Genomic DNA, 13,669 nt, shown 5'->3' with positions numbered 1-13,669 from the left:
ATTGTACACATCCCAATGATGTCTTTGATGACTTGGCTGTTATGAGGATGTTGAATGTTATATGAACTATGCTTTATGTCCCGTGCTTTATGTCCCGTGTGGCTCAGTTGGTAGAGCATGGTGTTTGCAACGCCAGGGTTGTGGGTTCGATTCCCACGGGGGACCAAAAAACAAATGTATGAAATGTATGAAATGTATGCATTCACTACTGTAAGTCGCTCTGGATAAGAGCGTCTGCTAAATGACTAAAATGTAAAATGTAAATGTAAATAAGGCGGACACTATCTGATGTGAATGAATGTCGGCTATAGCTATATTATTGAGTTCCTGTAGTACATGAAATGCTAACCAGAGAGTTAGATGACTTTTTCAAATATAAATAATTCACAATCTGATGCTGATACAGTCTAGTGTCTTCCTCCATTAATTAAAGACTGTAGCGTGGGATCGAGTCCGGACTCATGACAAACTTCTTTAAAATAACTGCAATACAGCCATCTGTAGGATGATAACGAGAGTGCAAAGTACAATTATTCATTATTATTAATCTTCCTTTTCAAGCTGTTGGCTGTAAGCTATGTCCATTCTCAACACACTAACACAGTAAATGTAATGCCACATTTCAAAGGCGGACAAAAACTTGAGTGAGATTTGAACCCTTGCCACAAATCTACACAGAGAGCAATTTGACCAGTCAGTCAAACACTTGTGATGTAGTTTCTTTGATTATCAGTAAGAGCTGTTGTACTACAGTTAAGTACGCTTCCATGAACAAGTGTTGGAACACGTCCAACTACATCAACGATTTGAATTGGCTGATAGGGAATTTCCTACAGAAAATTATCACAGCCACCTGGTGAGGTTAGCATAGTGCAAAATGTGCAAACATACTGTATGTAATGGGAACAGCTAATATGTAGACTTTGATCACCTGCCACTATGTCAACAATTTTAATTGGCTGATGCTTAAACTTAACCTTGAACTTAAACTTTTTCTAATGTTCACAAGTATGGCCTGTAGTGTTTATGCAGTTTAGCCTGAAAAATAAATAACACATTTTGGCTAAAGATATGTGGCCGCCTTATCATTCAAACACTGTGTTTGGAACATATAAATACGTCACACATAGCCCTGTATGTATTTTGAGTTACTTTATTACAAAGGTATAACATAGATATGCCTCTCCTCAATAGCCTGAGAAACAATAGTTTTCTTGAGCAAAATATCTAACTAGAAAAATATTTACATAGTAATATCAAACGATTAACCTTGGAGTAGGTAAGAGTACATACAGCCTCTTTCCATAAACTGGTGATTGGTGAAATTAAGTTTCTAAATTAACTTGATCTTGTGATTTTCTTGCGCAATACTGACCTTTGCCCCACCAGATGATGAACAATGGGTTAACTCTTTCATTAACCCAGGATGTCATAGGATGTGTTTGTTTTGTGGTTAACCGTTAAGACTGAGGTTATGTTGCAATGGATACAGTATAAAGAAATAAATGATACCATTCAGATAATCTCATATACATTTGCTTTATAAAAGTAGAAAAAATACATTTGATTTTGTAAATATTCAGATTAAAAGGTTCAAATCGATGCTTCATCGGGAATAGTCCACAAACTCTGTTCTCAGCTTCAGAGTAAACTTCTGTAAGAAACAGGACAAAGAGAAATAAAAACACTCAAATAAAGGAGAATCATTCCTACCCCAATGACAGAGTGGTGACTGAAAACTCACTTTAAAGTCGTGGATGTAGGTGAAGAAGAAGAAGATGAAGCTGAAGGCCACAATCCACTCACTCACAGCGCTCACCAGATGGAACACATAGTCCTGTAATGACAGGGAGAGTCGGATATATTGGCACGTTTAGCTTCTCTGGCCTATAAAGCCTATATGGATCCAGAATGTCGTCCGTCTTTGTTGTTTATGTGAGTGGTGTTCTTGGTAAAGATGTGCTCATACTGTACCTCGTCTTTTGTTTTTCTATGCAGTGTGGTTTGTGTCACAAAGACAGCACAGACAACAGCTGGATGGAAAATGAAGGAGATATTTTCTTTGATAAAACAATGATCATTCATGATTAAAATCATTTAGACACCAGGGGTTACTATTGTTTTCAAGGATACTGGGGAAAACTGCCAGGAAGGCGATGGTTGCAATTCCTGTGCGCACACGACACAAGGCCAAGGAACATCCATAGGGGAAGGCCTTATAGGATATGATGGACTGGAGGATGGTGTACAGAACACCAGAAACGAAGAAGAGTAATGCACCTGCATCATGAACTGCCGTAATCGTTGTCTCCTGGAGAAAAAGAACACGCCAGAGAGATCATGTATGGAATATCACACTGTCACTTCATGGTACAAAACCCCTCCATCTTCACACTAAAGGGGTGACAACCCACTGGGCAAAAACTGGTTTAATCAATGTTGTTTCCATATCATTTTAAAGAAAGAAATTCAATGTGATGATATTGAATAAACATGGAAAACTTATTGGATTTCACCCAACTTTTATCTTAAATCCAATTACATCCTACTGGGCACACACTGGTTGAATCAAAGTTGAATAGGCAAATTGAATTGATGTCTGTGCCCAATGGGATGGTGACATTTTTTGTTGAATTCAAGTTAGTTGACAACTCAGCCAAATGTGAATCAAAACTAGTTGTTGAACTGACGTTTGTGCCCCGTGGCAACCTACCTGGAAAGTAGCCACAAAACACATCCCCAAACAAGAAAGCATTCCAATCCAGAAAGCAGCCTGATTCAGTACTGGGGGCACACCACCTGCTGTCTCATTGAGCTTCTCCACAAACTTGTATCTGGCATACATGGTGGCCGTACCTGTAGAGGAATTGTCATGGCACATGGAGTGAACGTTTTTATGACCACTTTTCACATTAAGACAGTATACGGTCACAGTAGGCTATTGTAGGCATATGTGAAACCTGCTGCAATATTTTTTTATTTGCACCTTAAAACAAAGGTAACAAAGAAAGACAAACATAGTGAAGTGAAACGTAATAATACAATATCATACCAATTCTCGCAGCCACGTCTAACCATGCATTTCTGCTTTCATTTTCCAAAAAATGGGAAGTGTGAATAAAGCTCTTGACATTGTCTCTGACCTGGAAAAACCCATGGAGTTTCTCATAGGGATTTTTCACCCAAATTACAAAATAACACATTGGTTTCTTTACACTGTCAGCAATCTATGGACAAGGTATGACAGCAAATCATGCTTTGGTTTAGTTTCTCTATCACCGTTTCCACATGCTAATGTTTTAGAATTTGTGGCACAAATCCAATTTAAATCATGGGACCAATATTAGTATTTTTCGGGTGTCATGTCCAAATCATCCAGAAGTATCTAAAATGAAGTGTGAAGCTCAACAAATTCACTTATAGATGATTTGAACATGAAGCATAAAAAAATGCTAACATCGTCCCATGACATTTGCATGTGGAAACAGTGCCAAGGAAACTAAACCAAAGCATGGATTGCTGTCATATATGGTCCATAGACTGCTTACAGGGTAAGGAAACCAAATATGTCATTTGGGTGAACTATCCCGTTACACTAAGACAAAAAGCCCTTTCATGGTTTTAGTGTCTTTCTGTGCTCACCTGCAAATGCAGTGATGACCGTCATCAAGCCAAAGACACAGCTCTCTGGGGGTTTAGCCCCAGTGTCACTAAAGAAAAAATAGTTCAGGGTTAATGTGTGTATTAATGCCATGTCTGGAAGTCATTTTAAATCATCTGGATTTAATTTAAACAATACATTAAATAAAAAAATCATTATACACATTAAATTATAACAGAACAGAAAGTGATATCATTTTTTATTAAATTAAATAAAAAAATGTAATCAAAGCAAAATCATACCATTGGCATAATCTATTAACCAAATAGACAATTGCATTTCAATTGTCAAACCATACCATTTGATGACAAACAAATAATTCCGTTATATCGACAGAAAATATTACTGAATAGAGGGCTTTAATCGTTTGAATAGAGCGCTAATTAGTAAAACCATTATTCATTATCTATGCCTAGTAATGTTTAGTTTGCATATGTGTTAAATGTCTATCTGCTCAATAAACAAAGCTGTTTAAATGTCAAGTGAGGACACACACCGGACATTAAGGGGTTCACAGGCCCCTACGCTGTAGACCATACAGCTGTCACCTGGGAACCAGCCAAGTACAGCTTTCAACTGTGGTGGGGAAAACGAAACTGATTTATTTTTGTTGCAAGAATGCGATATGATTTCCGTCAATATCGCCGGTTTTGATGAGTGGAAATAAAGAAACATTATTTCCAATACCCCCACTGATTTAAATAACAATAAGTAAACGCTATTATTACAGTTTAATGAAGAACGGCAAGTTCGTGGAAAATAAAAATACTCAGGCTGCTGATAAATAATCATCATCTTACCTTATATAGGGGAAGACAACATCCACATCATCCTCGAACAATGCAATTAGGTAGGAAACAATAAACGTGCTAGATGACCAGATGACCAAAAAAGTTGGTAAAAAGCATAATCCCTCCATGAACCAAAACATTTTGTCGGCAATCAGGAAAAGTTACCACGCAGACAGACCGACCTTGGTGCAAGTTATAAAGAATAAATACGATGCAGAATACTGACAGGTAAAATCCCTCTGTCAATATTTCTCAGAGTTTAGATTTAAAGTAATTTTAGAATTGGTCTAATCGGCCACCTAAAAAGTGACATCTCTTACTGTAAACTATACTGTAAGCGGTTATTTTGCAATCACGTGGTCTAGACAGTATTGAACTTCAGTCATGTTGAGTGTGGGCTGACTTCGGTACCTCTTCCGATCATTTCCGCATGTAACAGAAAATAAGACGCACAGCTTTACATAAAATGGCTACACACGAACACAATTTTTTTTCATCCTCTTCTGAACCAAAATGTTTTTCTTTCTTTCTTTCTTTCTTTCTTTCTTTCTTTCTTTCTTTCTTTCTTTCTTTCTTTCTTTCTTTCTTTCTTTCTTTCTTTCTTTCTTTCTTTCTTTCTTTCTTTCTTTCTTTTCTTTCTTTCTTTCTTTCTTTCTTTCTTTCTTTCTAACTTCATTGTTCATTATTCATTCTAATCTGAGTGGGAAGGCCTGCAGAGGGATGCATCCATTCTACACTGAGTATACAAAACATTAAAGACACCTGCTCTTTCCATGACATAGACTGACCTTGTGAATCCAGGTGAAAGCTATGATCCCTTATTGATGTCAATTGTTAAATCCACTCCAATCAGTGTATATGAAGGGGAGGAGACAGGTTAAAGAAGGATGTTTTAGCATTCAGACAATTGGGGCATCAATTGTGTTTGGGTGCCATTCAGAGGGTGAATGGGCAAGACAAAATATTGTGCTTTTGAGCTGGGTATGGTAGTAAATCAAATCAAATCAAATTTATTTATATAGCCCTTCGTACATCAGCTGATATCTCAAAGTGCTGTACAGAAACCCAGCCTAAAACCCCAAACAGTAAGCAATGCATGTGAAAGAAGCACGGTGGCTAGGAAAAACTCCCTAGGAAAAACTCCCTAGAAAGGCCAAAAACCTAGGAAAAAACCTAGAGAGGAACCAGGCTATGAGGGGTGGCCAGTCCTCTTCTGGCTGTGCAGGGTGGATATTATAACAGAACATGGTCAAGATGTTAAAATGTTCATAAATGACCAGCATGGTCAAATAATAATAATCATAGTAGTTGTCGAGGGTGCAACAAGCACGTCCGGTGAACAGGTCAGGGTTCCATAGCCGCAGGCAGAACAGTTGAAACTGGAGCAGCAGCACGGCCAGGTGGACTGGGGACAGCAAGGAGTCATCATACCAGGTAGTCCTGAGGCATGGTCCTAGGGCTCAGGTCCTCCGAGAGAAAGACAGAAAGAGAGAAAGAGTGAATTAGAGAGAGCATATTTAAATTCACACAGGACACCGGATAAGACAAGAGAAATACTCCAGATGTAACAGACTGACCCTAGCCCCCCGACACATAAACTACTGCAGCATAAATACTGGAGGCGTTGACAGGAGGTATCAGAAGACACTGTGGCCCCATCCGATGATACCCCCGGACACGGCCAAACAGGCAGGATATAGGATAGTAGGTGCCAGGCACACCGGTTTGAGTCAAGAACTGCAACGCTGCTGGGCGTTTCACGCTCAACAGTTTTCTGTGTGTATCAAGAATGGTCCACCACCCAAAGGACATCCAGCCAACTTGACACAACTGTGGGAAGCAATGGAGTCAAAATGGGCCAGCATTCCTGCGGAATGCTTTCATCACCTTGTCAAATCAAATCAAATTGTATTGGTTGCATACACATATTTAGCAGATGTTATTATGGGCGTAGCAAAATGCTTGTGTTCCTTGCTCCAACAGTGCAGTAATATCTAACTATACACAACAATGCACACACATCTACAAGTAAAAGATTGGAATTAAGAAATATAGAGATATTAGGATGAGCAATGTCGGAGTCCGGAGTATAGACATTATGGACAGTATGTGGAGAGAATATGTAGTATATCTGAAGAATATGTGGATGGAATAGTATATATACAGCACTAGTTGAATAGGATGGCCTTGACTAGAATACAGTATATACAGTACATATGAAATGTGTAAAACAGTATGTAAACATTATTAAAGTGAGCAGTATTCCATTATTAAAGTGACCAGTATTCCATGTCTATGTACATAGGGCAGCAGCCTCTAAGGTGTAGGGTTGAGTAACTGGGTGGTAGCCTGCTAGTGACAGTGACTAAGTTCAGGGCAGGGTACTGGGTGGAGGCCGGCTAGTGATGGCTATTTAACAGTCTGATGGCCTTGAGATAGAAGCTGTTTTTCATTCTCTCGGTCCCAGCTTTGATGCACCTGTACTGAACTCGCTGGATGATAGCGGGGTGAACAGGCCGTGGCTCGGGTGGCTGAGGTCCTTGATGATCTTCTTGGCCTTCCTGTTACACCGGGTGCTGTAGATGTCCTGAAAGTCAGGCAGTGTACTCCCGGTGATGCGTTGGGCTGACCGCACAACCCTCTGGAGAGCCCTGCGGTTGCGGGCGGTGCAGATTGTCAGTGATGTGTACGCCGAGGAACTTGAAGCTTTTCACCTTCTCCAATGCGGTCCCATCGATGTGGATGGGGGCGTGCTCCTTCTGCTGTCTGCTGAAATCCCTGATCAGCTCCTTTGTGTTGTTGATGTTGTAGAAGCTAAGCAGGTTTGGTCCTGGATGGGAGACCAGATGCTGCTTGAAGTGGTGTTGGAGGACCAGTAGGATACACTCTTTCCTTTGTCTAAAAAAATATCCCAATGCCCCAGGGCAGTGATTGGGGACATTGCCCTGTGTATGATGCCTTCTTTCGGGTTGGGACGTTAAACGGGTGTCCTGACTCTCTGTGGTTGCTAAATTCCCCTCTCTAGCCCTCATACCATCATGGCCACCTAATCATCGCAGCTTTCAATTGGCTCATTCATCCCCAATCCTCTCCCCTGTTACTATAAATAACAATAAATAAAAGAGTCCATGCCCTGATTAATTGAGGTTGTTCTGAGGGCAAATGGGGGAAGAAACTCAATATTAGGAAGGTGTTCCTAATGTTAGGTATATTCCGTGTATTTCTATGTATAGGACACACCACGCTAAATGTATAGCACAACTCCTCCTAGTCGATAGAGGGCGATATAGAGTTTTTTTTAAAGCAGCACCCGGAACATTTGAGTCAAGGCGCATCATCATCATAAAGGAAGTGCAATGTTTGGTTATGTGCTTTGACCGTTTTTGCTAGGTGTCATGTGACAAAGAAGACATCTTTCGTTTTGTAGTGTTTACTTTATATTAACTCCGATATGCACCTGCGTCTTCGGTGAATGACTGAAGAGATATGGATTGCAAAGGAGAACCATGGTGATAATCAATTCAGTATTGAAACTCTTGCAGAGACAGACCTACACCTGTCTGTCCCACCGCTATGGACTGTACCTCTGCTTTGGAGGGATAGTCCTCATGATCGTCTCTGCCTTCCAGTTTGGAGAAGTAAGTAGCTTAGCTAGCTAACAAGCTAACCCTTGTCAAACGCAATGATGCAGCAGTTAACGTGTGTGTGTGTGTGTGTGTGTGTGTGTGTGTGTGTGTGTGTGTGTGTGTGTGTGCGCGCGCGCGCGCGTGGGTGTGTGTGTGTGTGTGTGTGTGTGTGTGTGTGTGTGTGTGTGTGTGTGTGTGTGTGTGTGTGCGTGTGCGCCTGTCTGTCCTGTCTGTCTGCGAGCGACACGTTACACTTAGTTAAGTAAGGCAAGGCCTGTTCTGGCTGGTTATGTTGAAGTATACAATACATTCAGTGGTCAATAATCTCATCCCCCTCTCTGTGTGTAGGTGGTGGTAGAGTGGAGTAGGGATCAGTACCATGTACTGTTTGACTCGTATAGAGACAATGTAGCTGGGAAATCATTCCAGACTCGGTGAGTAACCCTCCCTGCCCAAGTGCTATCCACGACAGGGATAACCAGTGTTTCACTGTCTCACTTCACTACTCCTTATCCTTCCTTCTGTCTGTCTACTGATTTGAAATGGATGTGAATCTTCTCTATGGTGTTGTGCCGCGGTAGGCTGTGCCTGCCCATGCCCATAGATGTGGTGTACACCTGGGTGAATGGCACGGACACTGACCTGATGAAGCAGCTACGTGGTGTGAGAGAGCAGCTGGAGGAAGAGCAGAGAACACTGAGGTACTGCACATGGTCACACGTCACACACGTTAGGCTACAGGAATAGTATTACGTGAATGCAAGCTGAACATATTTGTTTTGGTAAATGGCTGACGGAGAGAGGCTTACTGTGGCCCGCTGAATGTCATTAGCACGTAAAGGAAGCGGGTACCTATTCACATTACATGATTGAATCGTTCCCATTCATCCTGTTGTGTAGACTAGGGGACCAAATATGTAGCTAACTAATATTGCCAGAGAGTGATTCTGTTAGCTCAAAGGTCGATTTTCAATCACGATACTAGAACATTCCCCAACAAAACATTCCATGCGTTAACGGATCAGTGCATTGACTTTCTGGACTGTTTCTCACGATAGGGAACGGCTGGGAAAGAATGCAAGTGATCCGACTGAATTGCCGAAGGACAGGTGAGTGATAAGATGGAAACACCTGTACATTACTGTAGATTTACTGTGGTTTTCACACAGATTCTTTACATATCTAGCTCAATATGGATGCTTCCAAACTCTAAGGGAAGGGAATTGATGATAATGAACCATCTTGAGACACAAACTACGGTCGTCTTAGATCAAGGGTTTTGACATCATCGCTGGTATTTCCTGTTTCTCTCTCAACTGAGTGTTTGTGAGAACGGGTCTCAGTGTTGTCGACCAATCTGCAACAACAGGTGGCTTATGACCACAGACGTTAAGGTGTGAGATGCAACCACAGCACAAAGGAAGCCTTGTGCAAGTGGTACAAACTGCAGCAAGACAGAGCAGGGTTTTGCACTAGCCATAGTGGTTTGGTAGAAGTAGTGATGTTGGATTGGAGTTGTGGACACCATCTTGATGTTTTGTGACCTTTTTTCTTTCTCTTTATATGTCTGTGTTTCTGTTTGCAGTGTGAAGCTAGAATGTCTGCTGTCCCATTGTATCATAGCGCCCATGCTAGCCCTGGACCCGGCTCTGCCAGCTAACGTCACCCTGAAGGAGCTGCCATCGCTCTGGCCCTCCTTCTCCACCGCCAAGATGCTGCTGCAAGTGGCCAAGCCCCTCCACCCCTCCACCACAGTGTCTGTGGTCATCTTTCACTCTCAGGCTGATGGTAAAGAGTCACTGAAACAAACACTCCCAACTGGCACTCTACACACATGCTATTTCACTTCACAATTCAGCTACCCACTCAGTACGAGAACACCAATCATGTCATCACAGCAAAATCTCTCGCTCTCTCTGTATGGCTCTCTCTGTATGGCTCTCTCTGTATGGCTCTCTCTGTATGGCTCTCTCTGTATGGCTCTCTCTGTATGGCTCTCTCTGTATGGCTCTCTCTGTATGGCTCTCTCTGTATGGCTCTCTCCCTCCCTCCCATAGCGGACAAGGCCTACACAGACGCACCCCGTGAGGCTCTGAAGCGCTCTGTCTCTAGATGTTACCTGGTGAGTTACCTGACTGTAGTCTGCTATTACAACTTCTATTGCACCAGACGCAACGAACACTTCCAAGACCTGTCTGATTCCAGCACCATTATATGATTGAGCATTTACCCCAATTGGATACACTGGTCCTTACTTAAAGATGAATAGGCAATGGACACACAGTCATGTGGTTACAATAAGCAATTGTGCTGTTCCTCCTGTAGACCACAGATAAGGAAGCACCAGGTCTGGTCCGCATGCAGAGCCTGGCCTACCTCAGTGGCTTCCCAGCATCCTTCAAGGAGACAGAGCAGCTCAGAGTCAAACTGCCATCTGTTGTCACTGGCAAGATCAAACAGGTAAGACTAACCTGGATGGAAAAAGGAAAACAATTGGGATAATTGATCAGGAAAACACAATACTAAGTCAAATACTGTATTTATTTTAGACAGGGAGCTGTATCTGTTATTTCACTAGAGGGCAGTGTTTCACAAAATACAGTATGCCATTTTATCATATGAACACATTCGTTGTTTTCTTAACCAGGCACAGATATGCCACAACATATTTTATTTACATTTAATGAGTAATGCAGATTTTAGTAAAAAAGAATATACAATTCCAGGATATATTAATATAAGATATAATATGTAACTATATTCATATAGCCACAAGATGTCACCCTTGCTGTACCTCAGAGTCATGACTTGAAAGATAGGCTAGTCATTGCCGTGCTCCAAACGTTTGTATATCAGACAATCTATTGTGTTCCAACTGAACATAGACACTGTCTGTCTGCCATAACCACAGACCTTAAACAATATCATTATACCCAATTGAATAAGTAATAACACTTAAGCAGAAGAAGTCTCCATCTATTTTAAACAGGTATTATGGTAGTAAAGAATCCCTGGTTTAGTTTGGCCACGGATTGTCTATCTAATCATTTTCTATAATCAGAACTCTGAGATATTTTGGGAGGAGGAATGCCAGTAACAAGCCAGATTACTCTGAGATAATAAAACAAAACAATCCAGTGATGGTTAACTGTACTGTAAAAATAATTTTTTAAATACTGTATTGTAGTTCTGTCTCACCACTGGCATTGTTAGACTATATCCATACAAAGCTACACTGAGTGTACAAAACATTAGGAACACCTTCCAAATGTTGAGTTGCATCTCCCTTTGCCCTCAGAACAGCCTATCAGTTGGGGCATGGACTCGACATGGACTCAACAGTGCTTCCCACAGTTGTCAAGTTGGCTGGATGTTCTTTGGGTGGTGAACTATTGTTGATACACATTGGAAACTGTTGAGCGTGAAACACCCAGCAGCATTGCAGTTCTTGACACACTCAAACTGGTGCGCTTGGCGCCTACTACCATACCCTGTTCAAAGGCACTTAAATCTTTTGTTGAGACAATTCGATGTCTCAGTTGTCTCGAGGCTTAAAAATCCTTCTTTAACCTGTCTTCTCCCCTTCATCTACACTGATTGAAGTGGATTTAACAAGTGACACCAATAAGGGATCATAGCTTTCACCTGGATTCACCTGGTCAGTCTCTCATGGAAAGAGCAGGTGTTCTTAATGTTTGTACCCTCAGTGTATATCAGCCTTTTCTCATAACGCTGGGCCTACACGTCACATTCCATCCATAAAAGTACTTTTGTCTGTATGGAATTGAACAGCCTAATGCACATCAGAAATGGTCACTCTGGTGCTGCTGGGACAATAATAAACACTATGAATAAAAAAGGTCTTAGTCAACCTACACTACAATAGAAAGAGTCTGTGATCTGCAGACTCCTCATGACTACAGTGAGCTCTCCTTATCCACCTCCTACTGCCTCTCTCCTTCTCTTTTCTCTCTCTCTCTGTCTGTCTCTGTCTCGTCGGGGGTCATGTGATAACAGAAGGGTATTAGGGTGAAACCCTATCTTGGGGAGCGGCCAAGGGGGTTAACATTAGAACAACTGTTGTGGGTGGCGTGGTGGCAGGCAGCACACTGAAAGGTCACCAGGATTTTACTGACCTTCCCTTCTCTAACCCCCTCTGTTTTCTCTTTCTATTCCACCCACTCACTCCCTCTGTCTCACATAGACCTTTCTACAGCCCCCACAGGTGAGGTAGCCTTTATAAGCAGAGTGTATGGGGACAGGAGGTTCAGGAAGGTGGGGGTGGTTCATCCGTCTGTCAGTAGCACAATGCAGGGATCCAGTTTCAGTGGTCTTCCTGGTGCTGTCGGGCCGATTCTGTGAAGAGGGATGAGCAGAATGCAGAGAGACGGAGGGAGAGGGATGGGCAGAATGCAGAGAGACGGAGGGAGAGGGATGGGCAGAATGCAGAGAGACGGAGGGGGAGAGAGGGATGGGCAGGGTGGTGGTGCTGAGAGACGGACAGTATTTATAGACAGTGTTAAACTGAGTGTAATGGTGATGAAAGCTGCCCCACGACCCCCATCTGCTCACACTGTCACCTAGAAAATACTGCCCTCTGTTTGTGTGTTCCTCTAACTGGCATGTTGTCATTCACACGTGTGTGTGTTATTCATTTATAGCTAACTTGTATAGGATAGCCTATTGTTTATGTTCTCGAGGTTAGAATGTGCAGCTAGTGTGTATGTAGAGAATAGACTAAAATAGTAAATAAATAGAAGCAGTAAAGTATAGCTACATTCAAAGCCATGACAGTCACACAGTAGTACTATTTTGGTGGGAAATCCTTACATCTTTTGTTCATGTATATCCTTTTTTAGGTATTTCAGCTTTCTGTTGAACAGATAGTGCAAGATTATGACCGTGGGGAACGATGGAGCGAGATTGTATCAAAGGGCAGTAGACTGGATTCAAACCCATGCTGATATTGAAGACGTGTGCCAGGAACTGCGGCATTATCGCTCGACGAGCCAGGCCACGGGGAATCCATAGACGCATCATTTCCCCGTTCACCTCACTGGCCTTCATCATATGACTGGAATGGCCCCCTGGTTATATTGTAGACAAGGGTACCCCAACTGGCGGCCTCCAAAATATTATATCTTTTTTTAATCATTTATTGTTGGACAGAAAATACTGTTAAAACACCAGGAAATTAACTCCGAGTGTTTTTAATCTGGGGAAACGTGTTCCCAAGTATTCCCACTCTTAATAGAGTCACGTGATCGTTTACAAACTTAAGCAAGGTTTATAATGATGTTTTAGTCAAATATTACATCTGTTTGGGCTTCTTACGGTCAATTTGCAGTCTACAAATGATTTGTAATTATGTTTTGGCCCGCCAGCCATCCTCAAGAACAAAATCAGCTCAATCTAGTTGGTGATCCCTGCTGTAGAGTCTGAGACGTGGGGGGGGGGGGCTGGCTCGATGATCGTAGGACATTATGAAGCCTCCCCCCTCACTCAACACTACTGTGACGTCTTGCTCGGACTCATTTTAGTTGTGTGAAAATATTTACTGGGCTCTTGTGTGTGTTGGACTCTCGTGATTC

At 42.0% G+C, this 13,669-nt stretch overlaps 2 protein-coding genes across 2 annotated transcripts in view; one reads left to right on the top strand and one right to left on the bottom strand.

The window, feature by feature from the left end:
* Positions 1 to 1,138: 1,138 nt before the first annotated feature.
* Positions 1,139 to 4,864, bottom strand: dram1 (DNA-damage regulated autophagy modulator 1). Its single transcript, NM_001140657.2, is given in 7 exon segments — positions 1,139 to 1,654; positions 1,745 to 1,837; positions 1,975 to 2,033; positions 2,134 to 2,311; positions 2,714 to 2,856; positions 3,643 to 3,710; positions 4,462 to 4,864. Coding segments are annotated over 7 exon segments (720 nt in total). The 5' UTR covers positions 4,593 to 4,864; the 3' UTR covers positions 1,139 to 1,606.
* Positions 4,865 to 7,787: 2,923 nt separating this feature from the next.
* Positions 7,788 to 13,669, top strand: part of LOC106609432 (N-acetylglucosamine-1-phosphotransferase subunits alpha/beta) — a 41,203-nt gene continuing 35,321 nt past the window's right edge. The window contains exons 1-7 of the mRNA XM_014208266.3: positions 7,788 to 8,090; positions 8,427 to 8,512; positions 8,660 to 8,779; positions 9,137 to 9,187; positions 9,664 to 9,866; positions 10,136 to 10,200; positions 10,404 to 10,538. Of these exons, the coding sequence (XP_014063741.2) occupies positions 7,959 to 8,090; positions 8,427 to 8,512; positions 8,660 to 8,779; positions 9,137 to 9,187; positions 9,664 to 9,866; positions 10,136 to 10,200; positions 10,404 to 10,538 (792 nt within the window). The 5' untranslated portion in view covers positions 7,788 to 7,958. The remainder of the gene's footprint in view (positions 8,091 to 8,426; positions 8,513 to 8,659; positions 8,780 to 9,136; positions 9,188 to 9,663; positions 9,867 to 10,135; positions 10,201 to 10,403; positions 10,539 to 13,669) is intronic.

The sequence above is a fragment of the Salmo salar genome, chromosome 07, assembly GCF_965601325.2.
Source record: "Salmo salar chromosome 07, fSalSal1, whole genome shotgun sequence".
Lineage (NCBI taxonomy): Eukaryota > Metazoa > Chordata > Actinopteri > Salmoniformes > Salmonidae > Salmo > Salmo salar.
This window is presented reverse-complemented; position numbering and strand designations above follow the sequence as displayed.